Source organism: Danio rerio, chromosome 17 (genome assembly GCF_049306965.1).
Source record: "Danio rerio strain Tuebingen ecotype United States chromosome 17, GRCz12tu, whole genome shotgun sequence".
Lineage (NCBI taxonomy): Eukaryota > Metazoa > Chordata > Actinopteri > Cypriniformes > Danionidae > Danio > Danio rerio.
The window spans coordinates 7,040,001-7,062,500 of NC_133192.1; the positions used below are offsets into that span (position 1 = coordinate 7,040,001).

Below are 22,500 nucleotides of genomic sequence, written 5' to 3' on the forward strand. Positions count from 1 at the left end.
AATTTTATTTTACATAAGATTGCAAAGACCTATTTTTATTTGATACAGTTTCATTTGTGTAATTCTTCAAATCAGTGGAATTGAATAAAGTCGTTTATTTTCTATTTTTACTATAATATTTATATTTTTTATGGTCATTTAAAAAGCATGAATAGTCCTCACTGTAGACAAAGTGGAGTTATTAAACCATTTATTTACATACAAACAAACTAATAATTAGTATATGCCTGAAAAATATTTTGTTTTAGAAAATTCTACGATTTGGTTCAATTTAAAACAGCGCAGTAAATGTTTAAAGCAATAAATTACATCCAAAATGCATGCAGAAGTTTTCTGAAGAAAGACAAGGGGGATATAACCTGAGAGACGAACTAAATTTTAGGAGATTGAAAACAAGGACAACTTTAAAAAGTTTGTGTATTTCTGTCTGTGGTGTGAAATTATGGAACAGTCTAGATCAGACTCTCAAACAATGTCAGGATAATAATCAGTGTAAAAAGTTGTATAAATATATATTATTAAAGCAATATAAAGATGAAGGTGATTGAAAAAGGATTAAATGAGGTATGATGAAACTTTAATTAATGACTATTTGCAGTACTGTTTTTTTTTTTGGAAGGGGGGGTATTGTTACAAAAGTAAAGGTACAAATGGATTTAAACATATAATATGTCAAAGATGACAAAAGGATAAAATATGTCTCATGTAAAAAAAGAGATGAGTAAAAGAAGAAATGAGTTTAATAGACAAATGATGTGTGTGGTAATGGGGTGGCAATAATAATAAGCTTGTGCTTCATCTTACTCTATTTTCAACCATGTTGAAATGTATATTTAGTTAATGATATTATTTTATGTATGATATTTTTAATAGAAAATAAATAAATCAAATAATAAGATATATGAATTTTAATTTCAATAGTTTAATAATTTACAATCATTTTAGCACCAACTATTCTTAAATAACTAGTTTGTAAATAATGCAATATTTAAGTAATGAAAAATAATCATTAACAAAGTATGAAAATACAATCATTAAGCACAATATAGATGAGATGAGCCCAAGGGCGTAGGTTTACACTTGACATTGGTGGGGACTGGGGACGAGTGAATACAATCCCTCCACACCCCCGCCAAGAATGAATATTGTTTTTTTTATATGTATTATATATTGCTATTAATTATTTAACTGCTATTAAAATTTATTATCAATCAATTAGTCCTCTCTTCATAAAATTTAAAGTTAAATTAAGTAGTCATGCGCATAGCCAAGGGGGGTCAGGTGGTTTGAAAGACCAAAAGTTGGATTATTATTATTATGTTTGAATTTATCTTATTATTCAAATGGCTAAATTCTGACTGAGGAAGGCTGAATGCGCTGGCCAGTTTGTTATTTGCCTATAGGCTTCAGTTTTTAATTTAAGTGAAGTTTTTAAACTAATTTCGAGAGGAGCACGTGATATAATTGACTGCAGCTTGCCACCTATCTACACTCATTAGTTAGCCAATCAGATCTATTCTAACTCACTATAAGTAGCCTAGCTAGATATTACTCCCTTATCTTCGTTTTCCGAAGAAACCCCCCATCCACCCCCTTTCTCCTCCTTTTCTCCTTTACAAAACAGGGGAGCTCTCGAGAACCACCTGATCTCGTACTCCCCTCACATGCTCTATGGACCTGGGGGGAGCCCTGGGCTCAACTATCTCCGAGCTCAGGGTTCTCTCCCGGGACAGCATGCCAAACCTGCTTACAGTTGTCAAGCAATATTTAAGTGTGAACTCTTGAAATCAAGTTTTAACAGATTTCCCAAAGAAAATTATGATTTTGCAAAATTGTATTTTAAAAATAAGTATTTTTTTCATATTTGAAGAGTTTAGATGCTAAAACCTCTAAATGCCATTTAACGCCCCTGGATGAGCCTATAAGTCAAGAATAAAGCAGTTGTATATGTATTTATAAACTGCTTACTAACAGCTGTCGTGTAGAGTTAATGTTTAACAGATAATGAATTAACTATTTGCTAATGCTTAATAAATGATTCATAGTGTGTAGTTATTATAAAGTGTTTCCCTGTTATTTTCATATTAAGCATTTCTGCATGGATGGTGGTGAAACCAAACCCCACTGCATGTCCTTTTTCTGTCACACAGATTTTTCTTTCACCTTGCCGCATAAAGTCACCTATTTGGCAAAGCGCTGTAGATTTTCACTCATTTTGACCAACTGAGCCACTCTTATCCCTTTAAAAGAGAAGAATTAAATTAGCATAATGTCCCAGCACAGTGAATCAGCTAAATGCAGAAGTGTTGCATATTTATGAACTTCATTATTGTAGTTGTTCATTGAGCCGATGTCAATGTGATCCTTGGATGTCTTGGGAAAGCAGAGACAGAGCGAATCCATAAATACTACAAAGCATCTAAAAATACCCCTGAAACATCTTCCTTTCGCATGCAACAGTACACCAGGAGACAGGGAACATTCGCAGAACATTGGCCAAGGATCTCTCACAGTCATGATGAACGTTAACAAAAATGATCTTTAATGGTGTTTTAAAAATGTGCTGTTGACTTTAAATTTTCACCAGATGTTGATAACCAAGGAAATACATATATGAAAAGACAAATCGAATTAGTTTGCAAATTACACACAAAATGTCTTTGCGTTTACATTAATTTTACATTTGAATAGCCAAATTTACAATTTTCAGTATTTTAAATGTGATTAATCGAGATTAATTTTATTAAAAAGGTGTGATCATATAGTTTTTTTTTTTATCAATTGACAGCACTAATATATATATATATATATATACACTCAAAAAAATGAATTTTGGCTTTAGTTGGTCCAAAGAATTTAACTATGTTTAAATTAAACAATTCACTTATGTTTGTGTATTAAAAATAAAAGTGTTGTGTTGGAAAAAAATAGAAAAAGTAAGTTTTCATATTTATACAGCTCGCTTAATTAACATGAATGAAAGGGAGTTGTGTTGCTTCTGCAGTACTGCATTTTGGTCAATAGATGGAGTAATATCTGCACATGCGCAGTTTCAAAACAACACAGGAAGTAAGAAGATTCAAACCATAACGATCACTCTCAGCTCGGCGCCATATTATGGGAATCAAAAGATGAAGATTACAGTACAAATTGAGAGCGTGCACAAAGCTTTGCCCAATGTGGACACACAGGTGAGATTTTATTTACTTTTTATGTATTTATATTGAGGCTGTGACAACATTTGGGTCATTAATGTACTCCCTTGTTATACTCTGTTGTGTTTGTGTATAGTATTGTTGTGAAATTGCCATGTTCCCTGAGTCTTTTTCACATTAATGACAAATAAATTTGTAGTTTGTTTGCATTCCTGTGAAATTTTATACTTTGTGTATATTAACTCCCCCAAAATAAAGTAGCAAACGTTGGTAGTAAGGAATAGTCATGTTAGAATAGTCTAAGCTTTTCACTTATCATAGCAGACGTGCTGCTGATAATGTGACAATAAAAGTGATTTGATTTTTGATTTGATTTGATAGTCTCTATTTTAAATGAGTGTCAAGCTGTTTGTCAAGTTTGAATGGCAGTTTTGATAACTTACATAATAATAATTAAAAGGTGGTGTTGGCACATTTTTATTATACAAGCCTGTTAACTTAAAAAAAAAAAAAAAAACCTGACAAGCATATGTGACACTTAAATAGGATGACATCTAGCATGATGACATATTTAATGTAAGCTTATTTGTTTGGTCATCTAACACATTTAAACTTTTAAGTTTAGTAGTTTGCAGTTTTTTTTTTTCATTTTTATTATTATAAATATATTATTCTAAATTGTATATATTTATATTATTATATTTTATTATTACAAATCTTTGCTCACTCACATCTATTTTCTCCCTCACAGGTTTACAACTCAACCTCTAAAGTCCCATATCTGGCTGAGAAGACTGTGGATCATCCAGGTACTATGCCTTTAGATGCCTATACACACATTAAAATGATGTACAGTAAAAATTCTTAGTAATTTTAACTACTAATTATTTAGTAAATTACTAATTGTCACTTCATGTCATTTAGAACATCACCAGTGGAAAAAAAGGTGTGAATGCATCCTCAAAGCCCCTAAGTGAGGGAGTACATGGTAAGCTTTACATTTATTTATTTTTTTTAACATTTTGTATTTTCGTCTTAAACCAATTCCTCCTTTCACCTTTGATCTGTTGGTAAATGTTTAATTTTTTTATCTGACATTTTTAAGATGTTGGGCATGATGAAGCACAAACCTTGATGTGCAACACCACCTTATGGATCTACAGTAGCTACATTAACATTTAGCAGACTCTTTTGAAGAACCTTACAATTGAGGAGACATTCAGCAAATCAACAAGAAGAGGCAATACACCCAAGATGTGCTAATTATACAATGAATGTTAAGAATTAAGAATGCTTTTACATGTGGTTTGTCAAGCCCACTCACCTGTGTGAAGCAGACTTCATGCACAATGTTGTTGTTTTTTATTTTTTGTGTTTGTTTTTTAGATATAGGGAGTGGTTGTAAGAAAGTGTCTGGTGCAAATGTGCAGAAATGGTGCAAATGTCAGAGATGAATGTGTGTAGCTATTGCATGTTCTGTGATGGTTGGTTTAATTTATGGTTTAGTGCTGATCATGTTACTTTGCTTTAAAATGTTAATCTTTCTTTGAACAACTGAAGTGTTATCTGCTTTTTCAGTGTAAAGAAGGTACAGTATAGTTTACAAAAGAAGACTTAATTTTTCTAAGTATATTTTTATGAATCATTTGAAGGCGGAATATTATTTTTGAATGTTTTGTTGTAATGTATGAAAAGTATCATTTTGAAAAGTGTATTTTTATGATGCTTTTGTAAGCATATTTTTGTAAATAATTTATTGTTTTTAATTTACTTTATACTTGTATTACTATTATTTTAATAGTATTAATATTTAAAATTATTGTAATAAGTAAAGATACAGATAAAGACAATTTTTAGATTTTGATAATCATTTGATTGCTGGAAAATGTGTAAAATTGTAAAAATGCTATTGAATAAACTCAATGAAACGGAAACTGTTTTTTTATTTAGTTAAACATAACAATATCAATTTTAGAATAATTGAACTTAAATAACTACATTGAATAATGCTAAATTATAAATGTTACGTTGATTGAACTAAACAACATTACATTACCTTTATGTAACTAACTTAAGTTCACTAAAATTAATATTCTTTCTTAAAGGTAACTTAACTCGGTTACGTGGAACCAGTGGACAAAAAAAAGTTAATTAACGCCAACATATCATTTTTTTGAGTGTATATATATATATATATATATATATATATATATATATATATATATGTATGTATATATATTAGGGATGTAACGGTATCAGAATTTCACGGTACGGTAATACCTCGGTATGAATGTCACGGTACGGTATTTATTGAATCATTTACAGGAAAAACAAAACTTATGAAAATACTCCAAAAAAGTGCCAAAAGTGTCAATGACATACAAATTAGCCATCTATCTGTAAGCTTTGAAACAGGAACTTCAATTTTAATAACAAAAAAATATTAAACCATGTAAAAAAATTAAGTTTCAATTTAGTAGTGTTGAAAACTCATCACATTCAACATTTAATCACTCACTCACTTAGATAGAGATGGGTTTAAAGGAAAATTATCATATAAATATAATCTGGTAAAAGCTGGTATCTCTGGGTATTTACAATGTCCCCTGCAACAGAAAAAACCCTCTCATTTGGGACTGAGGTTTCTGGGACAAGAAAAATATGACTTGGCCCAGGTTGACAGCAGTGGGTAACGTTGTGCATTGTCTTTCCACCACTTGAGAGAACAAACCATGAGTGAGATAGCGATCTCATGTCTGCATCAATCTGAACATTGTGCTGTGTTTCTGCAGTCCCCATGACTGATTATTAGTCGTATTCCCCAACTTGCAGGCACGTGCACACATAGGGCTCAACCTGTGCAGTGCACATGCCCTTTTTAGTCTTGGATAGAAAGTTCCCTTCCAAAATGATCAAAAGTGCCCCCGCGACGCGACATACCCTCCGTCCCCGCTTTACAGTACTCGCGCGACGACACAGCTGATTAGAACGCGCGCGACAACACAGCTGATAAGAACTCGCGCGACAACACCGCTATTCAGTACGCGCGCGGCGACAACACCCGCTTTAGAGTTTTCCAGCTCTTTTTCATCCCCGCTTCTAGCAGCACACTCCATTTCCGCATTACTGGATCTGTAGCGACAACAGACCGCAAGGGATTATGGCCAAGCCTGGGCTGATGGGAATTGTAGTTTCCGGTACCTCCCGTTCGCTTCATTCGCCTGAGCAAATTTTCTCAGAAGAATTATAGTTTTACCGAGTCATGCGACTACGGTAATATCGAAAAAAATTAATATTGCGGTATGACAGTATTTACAATACCGTTACATCCCTAATATATATATATATATATATATATATATATATATATATATATATATATATATATGAATCTCTCAGAGCTGCTTCATTTTTACAGTCCCGTGAGATCTCTTAGGTCAAGTGATCAGAATCTTCTTTCAGCTCCTCAGTCCAGGCTGAAACGTAGAGGGGACAGAGCTTTCTCTGTGGCAGGTCCTCAGTTGTGGAACACCTTGCCCCTTGAGATTAGAATGGCTCTATCATTATCTATTAATAAATATATTAATAATATATTAATAAAGGGACTAAGCCAACAAGAAAATGAGTGAATGAATGTTTGGTGTCAGCAGGAGGATTTTTCCTTGGGACACCAACAACAGGCGGTATGTCATAATCCCGCCCCTACTAAACAAAGCTCATGATTGACTCACTCTTGACGCTTCATTCGCGATTGGTGTGAACGCAGCAATCATTCGCGATTGGTGTGAACGCAGCAATAGCAGGATGATGAAGATGAAACCAGGGTGGACATTCAAGACAATGATCCAAAACACAGCAATAGAAACTCTCAGATGCTCTCAGAGAAAGAAAATCAAGCTGTAGAATGGCCCAGCCAATCACCTGACTCAAATCCAATAGAGAATACAAAATAAAGCTCAGATCTGATAGACGAGACCCACAGAACCATCCAGATTTGACACTCTGTTGAAGTCTGTGAATAACTCACACCAGAGCAACGCATGTGACTTATACACGTAAAGTATATACACACACAGTTCAATTTACCAAACATGAAAAAAAATCTGGAAAGCACTGTTATATCACATACATACTCAAATACAAAATAAAATAAAGGATAAATAATTTAAACACTCTTTGGATGGTTTTTAAACATTCTAGTTAGGTGTTCATCAAACATTTTCATCAAAAAGCAGCAATACTGTAGGGTTTTATCAAGGACAGCACATACTATTGGAGCATATATTTGTTGTAAAACTTAAAAAAAAAAAAACATATTTATTAAACCTGAAGTTCTTTGTCCAAATTTTTTATTCATTCATTGATTCGTTAATTTATTTTCCTTTGGCATTTTGTTTTATTTTACAGGTTGCCACAGTGTAATGAACCGCTAATTATTCCAACATATTTTTTACGCAGTGGATGCCCTTCAAGCCGCAACCCAGTACTGGGAAACACCCATACACACTCCTTCACACACACACACCACGGACAATTTAGCTTATTTAATTCACCTGTACCGAATGTTTTTGGACTGTGGGAGAAACCCCAACAATCTGAGAACATACAAACTCTTCACAGAAACTCCAACTGGCCCAGTCGGGACTTGAACCAGCGACCTTCTTGCTGTGAGGCGACAGTGCTAACCACAGAGCCACCGTGCAGCTCCAATTTTTTTATTAGTTTTTTTTTCATAATTCATTCATTAATTGTCCTTCGGCTTAGTCCCTTTATTAATCTGGGGTCGCCACAGTGGAAGGAACCACCAACTTATCAACTCATCCAGCATTTTTACACAGCAGATGCCCTTTCAGCCGGAACACAGAACTGGGAAACACCCATACAAACACAAACTATGGACAATTTAGTTTAATTTATTCAATTCACCCATACCAAATGTCTTGGGACTGGGGGAGAAACCAGCAACCTTCTTACTGTAAGGCGACAGTGCTAACCATTGAGCTGCCGTGCTGCCCCAATTTCTATTATTTGGTTTTTTTTTTAGAAACCTTTCATACGGAGTCTAATACATATATGAATGAGTCTGTTGCTGGGAAAAAAATGTGTATTTCAAATGTCCCCACAAGTATAGCAAAACCTGTAAATTTTGAACTCCATATTGTGTCATACCCCTAAAAGTGAAGTTTCTTAAACTAATTTTGAGTGGAGCATGTGATAGGATTGATTACAGCTGATCCCTATCACTAACTAGCCAATGGGATCACTCTAAATTTAATATAAATATCCAGCCTAAACTTCATTCCTTATCTTCGTTTTGCTTATCCCCCCCACAAACCCTTATCCCTCCTCCTCAATTCTAAGTTCATGCTCAGTGGCTAGCACTGTTGCCCCACAGCAAGGAGGTTGTTGGTTTAAACACTTGCTGAGCCATCCGACACTCTCTGTGTGGAGTTTGCATGTTCTCCCCGTGTTCGCGTGGGTTTTCCTCGAGTGCTTCAGTTTCCTCCCACACTCAAAAACCATGCAACAAAAGTTAAAGTCACAAGCATTTACTACAAACTAGCGCAGTTAGCGGTGTAATCTTGGGAAGTTATCAAAAACTACCTGATCTCATATCCCTCCTAAAGCTTATTGACCAGGCGGGAGCCTTGGGCTCATCTATCTCCGAGCTCAGGGTTCTCTGCTGGGACAGCATGCCAAACCTGCTTAAATAGTCAGGCATTAGCCCCTTTCACACAGTGATACCGGTAAATATCCGGAAAATTTCCAGAACGACTTTACCGGTAAATTCAAAAAAGCGCTGTTCACACAGGCGAGGACGTTACGGAATTTTTCCGGAAAAGAGCATTCACACATCCATCGCATAATGCTGGTAAATTCTGACATCATTAATCAGAAATGACCTCTAAACGGCTGCGCTTTTGTTTGTAAACATTTGACTACATTACAAACTCTTTGGAAGGATCAGTATTGTGAACAACTCCAATGAAAACATAGAGAAACACTTTCGCATGTCGAGATGTTCATGATATGTGTGTTTTCTGGCGCTATGGGTGCTCACGGGCACACGCAAAGCTTGAAGGTAAACAAACAACGGATTATCATAAACATTTTATCGATAATTATTTACACAGTTAGCATTAAGAATGAACATAGAAACATTATCTGACTAACATCTAGCAGCTAAATGTGTCTGGAAAAATATTCAAAGGCTTTTATTCTCATAAACCGCGCGCACGTGAATGTGCCTGACTGTTCTGATTGGCTAAAGTAGACGTCTCACATCAGTACGTTCTAAACGTGTACGCGCTCTTTCCGGCAATCTGCCTTCTGCATTCACACAGCGCAGCATTCCGGCAAATTACCAGTAATCTTACAACTTCTCTTTCCGGAAAATAGCCAGAACGAATTTACCGGTATTTTCAAAAAGGGCCTGTTCACACATACAGACCTTTCCGGAAAACTGCCGGTAATTTTGCGGAAAGGTCTGTATGTGTAAAAGGGGCTATTATCTAAGTGTGAACTCTTGAAAAGTAAAATAACACTGCACATTCTTCATTGCTGATCACGTATAATCCCAACTCAACATTGCAGATGCTGTGATGTGACTATTGCGAATGCACACGTTGCGATATCAATGCTGAAACGATATATAGTGCAGCCCTACTATGCTACTACAAATGCTTGGCATATAAAGCAAATTTAATTTAATGCACTTCCCTGCGAAAATGGATATTGTATATACGATTATCGCTATAACGACAATGTTGTGCAGCCCTAATGTCAGTTTTAATCTTGAGTTGTGCATGTTGGTGTGTGTTGTGCTTATGCTGATGAATGATTCATGCTGGTGATTTGTGTTTCCCAGACCGCCCTGCTGCTCCTGTCAATGTCTCTGTTACTCACCTGCGGGCCGATTCGGCCACCGTGTCCTGGAATATTCCGGAGGGAGAGACCGTAATTGGCTTTGCCATCTCACAGCAGGTCAGACAAAGTTATTACAATGAGCTCCAGCCCTGCAGGCTTTTATTATAATGGAAGAAGCCTGACATGTAATATCGGCAATAAATGTACAAGTGATGAATCCTCAAGTGTGAAATGTGTGTGTGTTGCAGCGTCAGGATGGGTTGATGCAGCGTTTTATTCGCGAGGTGAACACGACCAGTCGTGCTTGTATACTGTGGGATTTGGATGAGGACACGGATTATATTATCCAGGTCCAGTCTGTGGGACTGTATGGAGAGAGTCTGGCCAGCAAAAAAATTCACTTCAGGACGCTTAAAAAGTCTGAACATTTTCAATCCACCATGATGGATCAAGGTAAACATGTCATACAGTGTCATTCACTTTATAAAGCTTTAGGTCTTAAACACTTTGTACAAATCTCCCCCTTTCAAAAAACTCTGATTGGCCAGCTGACCAAATGAATTGTGATCGACCAATCACCTCTCAGAAATGTAACCGTAATTAACATACTATCCAGCTTCCAATGCTTCTAAACAAGTTGTAAACACAAAGGGCTCTATTTTAACAATCCAAGCACAAAGTCTAAAGCGCATGGCACATTTTCTATTTTAGGGTTGGAAAAACATGCTCTGTGCCGCGGCGCATAGTCTAACAGGGTTGAGCTTATTCTCTTTGTTTAAGTTCAAGCTCATTTATTAAAAATGTCTGCCTTCATTTATATTATTTCAACCATTGGAATTACAAATATGTACATGTATGCTCAAATGTATTAGATATAATCATATATGTATGTTAATATATGTTCATATATGCATGCTTTACCTGATTGGCAGATCACTTTTTTTAAACTGACCAATCAGTACACTCTTATCAAAATGGGTGGGGCTTTGTAGAATGCTGAACCCAATCAGAGAATTCAGACAGTATAAATGACAGTGCTGCTGCAGAAATGCACATTATGTGAAAAGTAAACCCATTAAAGTGCATGCAATAAGAATGATATTGTTATAACACCATCTCATATAGCTTCTTTAATGAATAACTTTCTCTTCAATTTTCTAAAATGTGTTTTTTGGACAGATGACCCTGCCGTTGAGGGTTTAGACATTTCCAGACATCTTCAGACTGGAGAGATACTCATCATCATGACTGTACTACTAATGTGGGCAGGTAAAGGATTTTGTTTGTCATTTAAATGCACAGTATTTCTTTTTGGCCCCTAGAGGGCGTGTATTCACAACTAACAAAGGTGTATTTTGATGACGCTGTGACTAAGTGGAGTTGTGGACTTCATTACATCCTCCAGGACTAAGTATTTAACACTTATTATCATGATGTATTAGATGAAGCAGAGTAAGGCTGTGGAAGTGACACAAGAGCGCTGAAGCAATTCCTGATGAGAGCCTAATAATAATGAGCAAATAAGCAAATGTTGACAATTAACAGCCATAAAAGTAGGATACATTCAAATGCACATACGGTAAAATCTGTAACATCTGAATTCCCTTTACACTGAAATCTTTCCTGTAGTAAAAGCTTGTTGTTGTAGTTTTAAATGACCTTAGCAAAACTTTCCTCCTTTCAAACTCAATTGTGATGTTCAGATGATGGCAGATAGTGTTTAGTTTGAATTAAGCGTATCTGATCCAGTGAATCTGATGTGTGTCTCTGCGCAGCTGTGATTGTGCTCTTCTGTAAGCAGTACGATATTATCAAAGACAACGACTCCAACAACCACAGTAAAGAGAAGAGCAAGCCGCTGTCCGGACAGAGCACTCCAGAGTACCACAACGGAGGACTTCTGGGCAGCAAGGTAAAATACTGCATTAGCCCACCTGTATATTTTTTCCCCAATTTCTGTTTCACGGAAAGATTTTTCAGCACATTTCTAAACATTATAGTTTAATAACTGATTTCTAATAACTGATTTATTTTAACTTTGCCATGATGACAGTAAATAATATTTGACTAGATATTTTTCAAGATACTAGTATTCAGGTTAAAGTGACATTTAAAGACATTTAAAATAAATATATATATATATATATATATATATATATATATATATATATATATATATATATATATATATATATATATATATATATATATATATATATATGGGCTGTTATCGGCTTTAAAAAAAATTATCGCCGTTAATCTATTCTCAAAGTTGGGTTGGGAGCTGGGTCTATTCTACGCAAGCTATGGTGACTTCCACCTTGATATTTCAATGCGGCTGTATACCAGACCGGTGAGCCGTCTGACAAAAAAAGTGCCCTTCTGAATCAAATCAGAATGGATGCCTTAACCTTAACTTTCACTTTGACTCATGAACATTTCATTCATGCCCCGTGACAAACTGGGGTATTGGACGCAAATAAGGAGTAAGGACTGGTGAGAGGGCTATGGAATTTAATAACGCACGACAAAATGAAAAGAAAAAAACTTCTGTGTTTCTGCTATGTGTTTGTGTATATGTGTGCAATCTTTTACTGATAGCCGCTTGTGTGGATCTTGTCGGAAAATATGGCAAAAAGTTCTACATGACGGTGTTTACTGATCGCAGTGTTTACTTCAATAATGCCGCTAATATCTGAATACTCCACATGTCTTAATTCCATTTCTGTTTATTTCAGTTATGACATTAGTCAGATTAGGGTGATCAAGAATCGCTGTTTGGAGCTTATGTAGGTCTACAGCTCAGAATTCATGTTTATCTGAATTAACAGTGAGTAAACACAAGTACATCTTATTGAACATCATTTATTTTCATCACCAATTATCATAGTAGAACACTTTCTCAAGCAGTTTGTGATGCATTTTGGAAACAGGAGATGAGCCCCTGGTCTAATGCGCCACCTGGCTTGAGAAACCAGTTCTCAAAGACGTAGGGCTCTATTTTGATGGTCCATGCGCAGAGCGCAAATCGCAGGGCGCAAACGTTATAGGTGTGTTTTGAGAATAAACCAATTAGAGTCTCATCTCCCATTACCTTTAAGAGCCAGCAGCGTCGCGCCAAGAGCGCATTCGCTATTTACAGGACGCAAAGTAAGTCTAAGTGGAAAAACTGAGCATTTCACTAGCAAACAGTTAACAGTTTTTTTTAACAGAAAACTGTTAAACAGAGCATCTACTGCGTGAGAATGAGAGATATTGGATCACTTTCACTTTCGCTCTTGGATAGGGAAACCTTTACGCACAGACATCAATTAGTCTATAAATAATTAATTTTGTTTGTTAAGCGCAAATATTCGTTTCAAAACTATTTCTAAATTCAGTTATATTTTCAAGCAAACTAATAAATGAGTTATATTCTAAAACACATGCTGTGCCCCATATGGTCTAAAACCTGACAGGTGGGCAAATCTAAGCTTGTTTTTAATAAAACAAATATAAATATGGATATAATAAATAATACTGCTAATAATAATAACATTATACAAAAGCAAATTGTTATGAATGAACTAAAAAAGCCTCCCGAGATGAAGACATAAAAGCAGTGATTTTTCATATTTATGTAGGCTAGAAAATAATATGTTTTGTAATATTTTAATCCTTTATATTTATATCCTATATCTATCCTTATTATATCCTATATATATCCTTAATATTTACATTTTTTCATATGTAAAGATATTTGCCTATTGCTCTCTTGTGCGTATTAAGCAGTGTGTAAGCGAGGTGCAACTCTGCGCTGGAGTTTAGACCGGGTTTGTTTTGGTCTAATGAAAAATCTATTTTAGTTTCTCAAAATAGCGACGCGCCAGCAGTCCGCCTCAGAACGCCTTCCTTTTTAGAGCAGAACGCCTATGGGCGCACATATGAGCGCTAATGCATTTGCTATTTAAACAGCGTAGCGCAACGCCTCAAAACGACTCTTGCGCCAAGCTGAAACTACCAAACAAGTATTGCGCTGCGCCTTGCGCCCCATTGCACCGGGTGTATGATAGTGCCCTTAGTATTTGGGTAGCACACATATTCTGAATGCCTTCGGCAGAATTCAAATGAGCCATTTTAATCTAGATTAAAAAATGTTTATCTATGCCACCTATAATATATATATATATATATATATACACACACACACACACTGTACATACATATACATTTTGTTTCTGCTAATTTGATTTTTTCAATAAGTGAAAAATTTAATCATTTAAATTGTGCATGCTACATTTCTCTCATTATGCAAGAGCATATTGGATGAATATTGTTAACATGTTAATTTAAAAAACTTTAATAACTTCAATAAATTAGTTGAATGCAGCTTGGTGTGAACTATGTACTGCTTTTCTTTTATTTACTGTAACTGATCTCCAGAAAATCTAAAAACAGGGACTTGGCAGCTGTCTAAAACAGCAGATAAAACCAAATTCTACATATTATTTAAAGACTAAAAGTAGAAAAAAATACATGGGAGTGGTACAGGAGCGGGAGTCATTTTACCAGGAGTGGGATGGGACAGGATTATTTTTTTAACTTTGGTCTAGGAGTGGGACGGGACAGCATTTCTTTCTGTGGGAGTTGGACGGGACAGGAGTGAAAATCCACTCCCATGTCATCCTCTACTCCAGATTGATCTGAGTGACGGAGAAGCTCATCCAGAAAATCAGGACTTTAATCATTACTGATAAAAGTGCATTGACAGGATCTGTATCATAAGTGTGTTACCCATTGCTTTGCTATCTTAGCTTTATATTTTTGAAATAAATAATAACACACTGTGAGATGTCAACTGATGTTGTTCATCTGAGGATTTATCTTTCGATTTTTAAGACCTGCCAAAGACCAGATAGTTTTTTCATGATGTCCTGATATGTAAAAGCATGATGTTCAATAGGGTGTCATAACTTTTTCACTTGACACTTGATAATCTGCATACATTTACATTCATTAATTTAGCAGTCACAAAGCGACTGACAAATGAGTGATATGAGCTACTGGACTGCCTGCTGTGATATTTTTAATTAGCATCTGAACATGCTTTGTTATGCATTCAGCGGATATTCATTAAATAGAATTGTTGTTGTGCATATTGATGCATTTGCATGTAAATATGTCAACTTTTAGTTGCTTAAAGTAGAGATGTTAAAATCATACCTCATATTTCTGTCTATTAGAAATTCAACTAAGTATTTTAATTTCTGTCATGTATACAAATGTTAATTTAACAAGTAAATAGTCATTTATTTAGGAATTATTTATTTAGAAAGAGTAATTAGTTATAGTTTTAATTCTCACAAATAGTAACCGAGTTGGTAACATAATTCTAAAAGTGATTACCAAGGAAAGTAACTACTGAGTTACTTTAACAAATCGAATTAGTCAAATGATAGGTTTAAATATTCCTTCCCAGTCATTAAAGAAATAATTTTGTGACTTTATTATAGTTTTGTAATTATTAAATAGTTTTAAATGTAATATTGCAATATATAAATCAGTGTTAAACCTATAAATAGTGGAAAAACCAGCCTGATTTCATGAGAAAACGTAAGAATTTAACGTTTTGCCAGATTAGTAACTAATTCGTACGAGTTCAGCCGTACGAAATTGTACGATTGTAAAAAGGAGGCATGGCACCTAATCGTCATTAGGGGATGAGCAAATCGTACTAAATTGTACGAATTAGATCGTACAAATTCATAAAAATTAGCCACTAAATCAAAAAGTTACAAATTGCTGTAAGATTGTGTTGGGAAAAACATATTCTGTAATCGTGTACCTGCGTCTCCACTTTTGCCACAACCTCTTTGGTTTTAACAAACTTATCATCAGGTCTTTTCAAAATTTTTAACAAAAACGTTCTCCTTTCCCACGGCTGTTGCAATTTCTAGCCAAGAATTATTGATCATCAGGTTATCTCTATGATCACGGATCATAAAGGTGTCTGTACGGTCGTACGGTTTCAGACAACATCTCTTCAGAGTGTTTCATATTCAACTCAAATCAAACGCAGCGCCGCACAAACTGTTTGCTTGAGTCTCAAAATAAAAAAACAAAAGCGCCCCAAAGCGAACATCTGCAAACTCCGCATTGACGTCACATTCGCCGCACACACTCAAGTGAACAAGCGGACACGTCGAATATTAACCAGGCTTTAACCTATGAGACCAAGCCCCCACTCCTGAAGTCTCCCTGAACAAGACTCCCTGATCAGCCGTTTCAATAATCATCCATACTTCTCTTCTCAATCTTCATAACTATTACCTACCTCTCTCAAACAACTCGTAATAAAGTTTCACAAGCAATGGTTGTAGCGTGGTCCTTGATAGTGCACCACTAATCTACACTATTGTAATGTTGTTGTGGGACAATGTGAGAGTCAGCGGCAGCCTGTCCTCAACTATATATCGAGATTTAATTCTGTTTAGTTCTGTCTGAGTATTAAGTGTTTACTTTGTGAGAAAAATCAAGTTTTATTTGCCTTGACGTCGTGGTTTCGTCTCCTCTGGTAGCAGAGCTCACATTATCACTGGTATAGCCACTAATATTGTGGCGGCATGTGACGACGTGAGGCGCTTCATTAGATTAAAACACCTTGGCTAGCTAATCAAGCTCTTACTAGACTATTTGGAAACATCCTTGCAGGTGTGTTGAGGCAAGTTGTAGCTAAAATCTGCAGGACACCGTCCCTCCAGGACCAAGTTTGGACACCAGTGATCTAAGCCAATCATCACATTCTCAGTTACACCACGTTCACAGACACACCAAATCATCATCACTGGTTGGTTATGTGTCCCACCCCAGCTCCAAACACACACAATCCCCAGAGAAAGAGAGGTCCTACAGCTGAGAGAGACGCTGCTCGCATGAAAACTGCTTCAGTGTTTTCAATTATAGTAATAAGTATTTTATTGTCAGTAACGGCGTTGTAACGGGGGAAACGGTAACTTATTTGATTACCCGTTACTAGGGGTGTAACGATTTATTGTTGTACGATTTATTGAGATGCAAAAATGTCACAATATGCATCGTGGCGTTATGACGATTTGATTACGATATGACGTCCGTTTTCTCTTATTAGTTGAGCTGTTTGCACGTGAGCTATGTTCCACCTGCTGTCGCACGTGAGTTCAGATTGCAGCAGCAGTAATGTTAGCAGACCAAGATGAGTGGAGTTGAAATAGAGGATAGCCCATCCTCTCAAAATCAGACGTCTGGCAACATTTCGGTTGTACAGTCATTGCTTTAGACTCGTCCGCTTTTTGACACGCATACTGGGTCAAACATAGCCTAGGTTTTAAAGTCTTCACAGTGATTTACATACAGTACTTTGCACAGCGACATGGATACCTTCTAATGCTGTTAAAAGAGTCGCATACTGTATTTATAAGGTACAATTCACCCTAAAATATCATTCTGTCTTCGCAAAATCTCACATGACGTGAGCTGACCGTGAGCTGTTACTACAGAGGGCAGACTATGATAGTCGCGTGCACGCGCGTCTGCTTCAGTGAACAGAACCTGCAGGTTGTGACTAACATTCAGCATTCAACACTGTGACTAACATTCAACATTCAGTTTGTGGAACAGAGTGGTCGTTCAGGAGCCGCGTGGGAATTATGAACAGCAGTGGAAATGAAACCGAAAGCGTGCACATTATTTAAATAATCATATCGCATTTTAGAGTTATGATTACGACGAGCATTAACCCTTTGAGTACAGAGGTACACAAAAATGCACGTCAACATGATACACTTAATAGCGCCGACATCAGCGACGCCGAAGAAATAGTAAACCTGCCTAAACTGCTGAAAAGAGCCACGACGGCCACCCTGTCACTCATCATGCCCAACATGAAGACAGCCATCCATAAAATCCTCTCAGACAGATACACATAAGTTCAGGATTATTTTATAGAACTGCTGATTACCTGGAAATGTGGATTTTTTTTTTTTTGCACACACAAAAAACGCAAGTGACCAAGCAAAGCCTTAAGCTCTTACTGGTAAATTCAATTGAAATGAATCATTTCAATAATATTTTATAATAAGTTTTTAAATTGTTTTATTTTCCAGAGACAGGCCTGGTTAATTTATTTTCTTAAAGAAGGTTCAGTTTAACAAGTTGAAACAAAAGAAATACATAAAAAATAGTTTACTTGGTAATTAAATTTTTTTAAATAAAATTTGCATTTCAGTTTAATTTTCAATTTTTATTCCAAATATCGTGATACATATCGAATCGTGATAATTATATCGTGATACACATTGTATCGTGAGCTGAGTGTATCGTTACACCCCTACTCGTTACTGAAAAAAGTAGCGCCGTTATTTATAGTGCAGTTATTTCCATCGCTGTCGGCCAGTGTTACCCACATGACGGAACTCGTCGTGAAGAGCAAGGAAAAAATTATTCAAGAGGTCACACTTAGCTGATGATCAATAAAGTGTAATTGGCATGCTGTCCCGGGAGAGAGCCCTGAGCTCGTAATATTCTCGAGCCCGGGGCTCCCTTCCATTAGAAAGGCGATAGGGGAGTTCGAGCTCAGGTAGGTCTCGAGAACTCCACTGCTTGTCGTTGTGTGAAAAGTGTGAACTAAGGTTATCTTAGGTGATCATTTGGATTAGTCGATTGGCTATGGTGTATGTCTTTGGACGGTGGGAGGAAACCGAGGAACCCAGAAAAAAACCCAAGCGAACACGGGGAGAACATGCAAACTCCGCACAGAAACGCCAACCAGCCCGATAGGAGGTTTGACCAGCAGCGTTCTTGTTGTGAGGCGGCAGTGCTAGCCTCTGGACCACTGTGTCGCCCTATCAGAAAAAAGGGGGGAAGTAGGGGAAGAAGGGGGGTGAACTTCAAGACGAAGATAGCTGGAGTAAAAAGCTCTGGTTATTTATAATGCGTCAGTAATCATCTGATAGGGCAGATTACGGAGCTAAAATGGTGCCAGCCGTGTTGATCATAAGCACGTGATCCTCTCGAAATTAGTTTATGAATAAACCACACAACATGCTAGACTTTCTGTCAAAGACATGCTGACTTTGGTGTCATGAAGTGTCGCAGACATGGTATCGTTTGTTCAGCCTGATCTCAAGAGGAAACGTAAGTATTTTACATTTTTTTCAGTTTTGTAGCTAATTTGAGTTCAGTCGTACGAAATTGTACGATTTTAAAAAAGAAGCGTGGTACCCAACTATACCTTTAACCCCAACCGTCATTGGGGGATGAGCAAATCGTACTAAATTGTACGAATTAAATCGTACAAATTCATACGAATTAGCCACTAAATCAAAAAGTTACGAATTGCTGTGAGATTGCGTTGGTTTGTCATGAACTATGCCACTTTGCATGAGAAGAAACGATTGCATCTTGCATCACAACACCCATTTGTTGTTTACGAATTCCCACGACACCAAGGAAATCCTGCCGAAATCATGACAAATCCATGTGATCTGTCCGGGGCTATTATCAATTTGTGTTGGGACAACATGAGTTGTTTTACAGTCTATAGCATCAACCTCAGCATTAAAAAAAAAATTAGGGGTGGCACGGTGGCTCAGTGGTTAGCACTGTCCACTCACAGCAAGATGGTTGCTGGTTTCTGTGTGGAGTTTGCACGTTCTCTGTGTTGGCATGGGTTTTGTCTTGGTGCTCTGGTTTCCCCCACAGTCCAAAGACATGCGCTATAGGGGAATTAAATAAACTAAATTGGCCATAGTGTATGAGTGTGAATGGGTGTTTTCCAGTACTGGGTTTCAGTTGGTTTAAAACACATGCTGGATAAGTTGGCGGTTCATTCCACTGTGGCGACCCCTGATGAATAAAGGTACTAAGCCGAAGGAAAATAAATGAACTACTTTTGGCAAATTTTTGACCAACTTTCTTTTCTTCTTTCCTCCAGTTTCAGAGGACGTCATCATCCGTCAGCATCATCAAGGTTTAACCACCATCATCATCATTGGCCTGGTCTGAGATCAGTTCATCAGCAGATATTCAAGACAAGCGTTAAAGGCAATATTACCATGAACCCTCTCAGCTCCTGATCAGGAACCAGTGACGGCTGTTCAGAAGTACTGTATACTCCAATAAACTAAAATAACGTCCTGGACGATGAACAAAACCCCTGTAGCATCACTCAAATAATCTATCAGGAGGAGTTTTCGGTGCTATGAATATGATTGTGGAGCTGTGTGAATGAAGATTAATAATTAAAACGACTGCAAATCTGCCATTTCTCATCAATACGTGTAAATGATGACGATAACCTCATTGTTAGCCACAGAATTGGCTGGATGCCATGAGTTCTTCATTTATAACCACAGTGAACTGCACATTAGAGGCTTGTTTTATCTTTTAAGCGTTACCGCTGTTATTAAATGCTTCATAGCTGTAAATTGAACACTTGTGAGATCCAGTGCAAGAGTGTTTACGTTCATAAACGCTGTTTTTGTGAGTCATGGTTTTATTTGGAGCTTGTATATTAAGTTATTAGATCACGTGTCTGTCCCGATGTTGTAATGTGCATATTGACGCTTATTTTATTGATAGTATTTTGTTCTCAAAGTGAGACGTTTTGGTTTTGTTATATACTGTAAATGATCTACATGTACAGTAGCTGTAGTTTTGGACTATAGATGAAGAATGTAGTTTTAAAAACTGTGAAGGTTAGAAGTGATTTATTATTATTGACATTCTTATTCTCAATCCTTCTTTCCAATAAATGGAAAATGGATAAACTAGTTTTTTTTTTTTGGCTGTTGGTTCTTTTTGCATCGTTTTTAATAATAATAATTCCTTACATCTACATAGAGCTTTTAAAACCCCTTCACTTTTTGGAAGGACATCCACAGAGTCAGGATCTCAGTTTAACATCTCACTGTGCAGTGTAGAGTCCTCATCAATGTACTGGGGCACAGGCTGAGCGCCCTCTGCTGGTCTCACTAACACCACTTCCAGAAGCAACCCAGCTTTCCGATGTGGTCCCCCATCCAGGTACTGACCAGGCGCAGCTTCACTGGGCGACCATGTAAGAGTTGCAAAGAGCTGGCTTCTGTATTTGTGAATATTGTAATAATTATGACTAGGGCCAGACAGAATCGTCAGACATGTTTTGATATTTCTGCTGAGAATTTGGTAATAAATATGTGGATTTATGCAGAATGATTTTAGGAGTATCATAACTAAAAACTTAACCTGATATTTAAAAAAAAATAATGAATTTTTAATGTTTACAATGCAAATCCTATCAGATTCACTTATTTGGTAAACAAAGCAAGTCTCTCATATAAAATATCTAAAAGACAGAAAATATTACTTCACAATCTGTATTGTAAATAAATCATGAACATTTTAATATTAATATTATTGCATCACAATATTGGTGAAATTAATTAAAAAACTGAATAAAAAAATTTAGGCAAGGCAAGTTTATTTATATAGCACATTTCATACACAGTGGCAATTCAAAGTGCTTTACATAAACAAGAATAAAAGAAACAAGTAAAAAAATTAAATAAAAACAAATAATAAAACTGATTAAAAAACATAAAAACAGGTAAAATGTGATATATAGGAATGAAGAAGAAGAGAAAAACATGATAGTGCAATCTGTCGGACGCAGCACAGTGCTCATTCAGTAAAGGCACAGCTAAACAGATGTGTTTTCAGTCTTGATTTGAATGTGCCTAATGTTGGAGCACATCTGATCATTTCTGGAAGCTGATTCCAGCAGCGAGGGGCGTAGTGGCTGAAAGCTGATTCACCCTGCTTTGACTGAACTCTTGGAACTTCTAGTTTATATGATCCTAATGATCTGAGTGATCTGTTAGGTTTGTATTCAGTGAGCATATCTGTGATGTATTTAGGTCCTAGGCCATTTAGTGATTTATAGACCAGTAATAATACTTTAAAGTCTATTCTGAATGTAACTAGGAGCCAGTGTAGAGACCTGAGGACAGGTGTGATGTGCTCTAATTTTCTGGTTCTGGTTAGAATTCTGGCTGCAGCGTTCTGGATGAGCTGTAACTGTCTGACTGTCTTTTTAGGAAGACCAGTGAGGAGTCCATTACAGTAATCCACCCTGCTGCTGATAAAAGCATGAACAAGTTTCTCTAAATCTTCACTGGAAACAAAGCAGCTGATTCTTGCAATGTTTTTGATTTACCCAAATAAATTTACTGACTTGATGATGGGGTAAACATCTGAGTATTTTTGCGTGTGCAGATTCCGTGTGGGCCTAATTATGACTTATATAATAGGTTTCTAACCATTGTAGCCATTTTTAAATTAATTTCTAATCATATTCAATCAAATTAAATATGCTCAATTGTAATATGCTTATTCTTACATTTCAACAAAACTAAATTATGAGTAACATTTACATTCTTTTCGGCTTAGTCTCTTTATTAATCTGAGGTCGCCAAAGCAGAAT

General features: G+C 36.3%; 1 protein-coding gene across 2 annotated transcripts in view; it reads left to right on the plus strand.

Moving 5' to 3' along the window:
- Nucleotides 1-20,809, plus strand: part of fndc4b (fibronectin type III domain containing 4b) — a 90,663-nt gene extending 69,854 nt beyond the window's left edge. For both annotated transcript variants that reach the window (XM_073928123.1, XM_002665135.7), the window contains 5 exons: nt 10,024-10,139; nt 10,271-10,475; nt 11,202-11,291; nt 11,798-11,934; nt 19,972-20,809. In XM_073928123.1, coding sequence (XP_073784224.1) covers nt 10,286-10,475; nt 11,202-11,291; nt 11,798-11,934; nt 19,972-20,013 — 459 coding nt within the window. In that variant the 5' untranslated portion in view covers nt 10,024-10,139; nt 10,271-10,285 and the 3' untranslated portion in view covers nt 20,014-20,809. The remainder of the gene's footprint in view (nt 1-10,023; nt 10,140-10,270; nt 10,476-11,201; nt 11,292-11,797; nt 11,935-19,971) is intronic.
- Nucleotides 20,810-22,500: the final 1,691 nt, after the last annotated feature.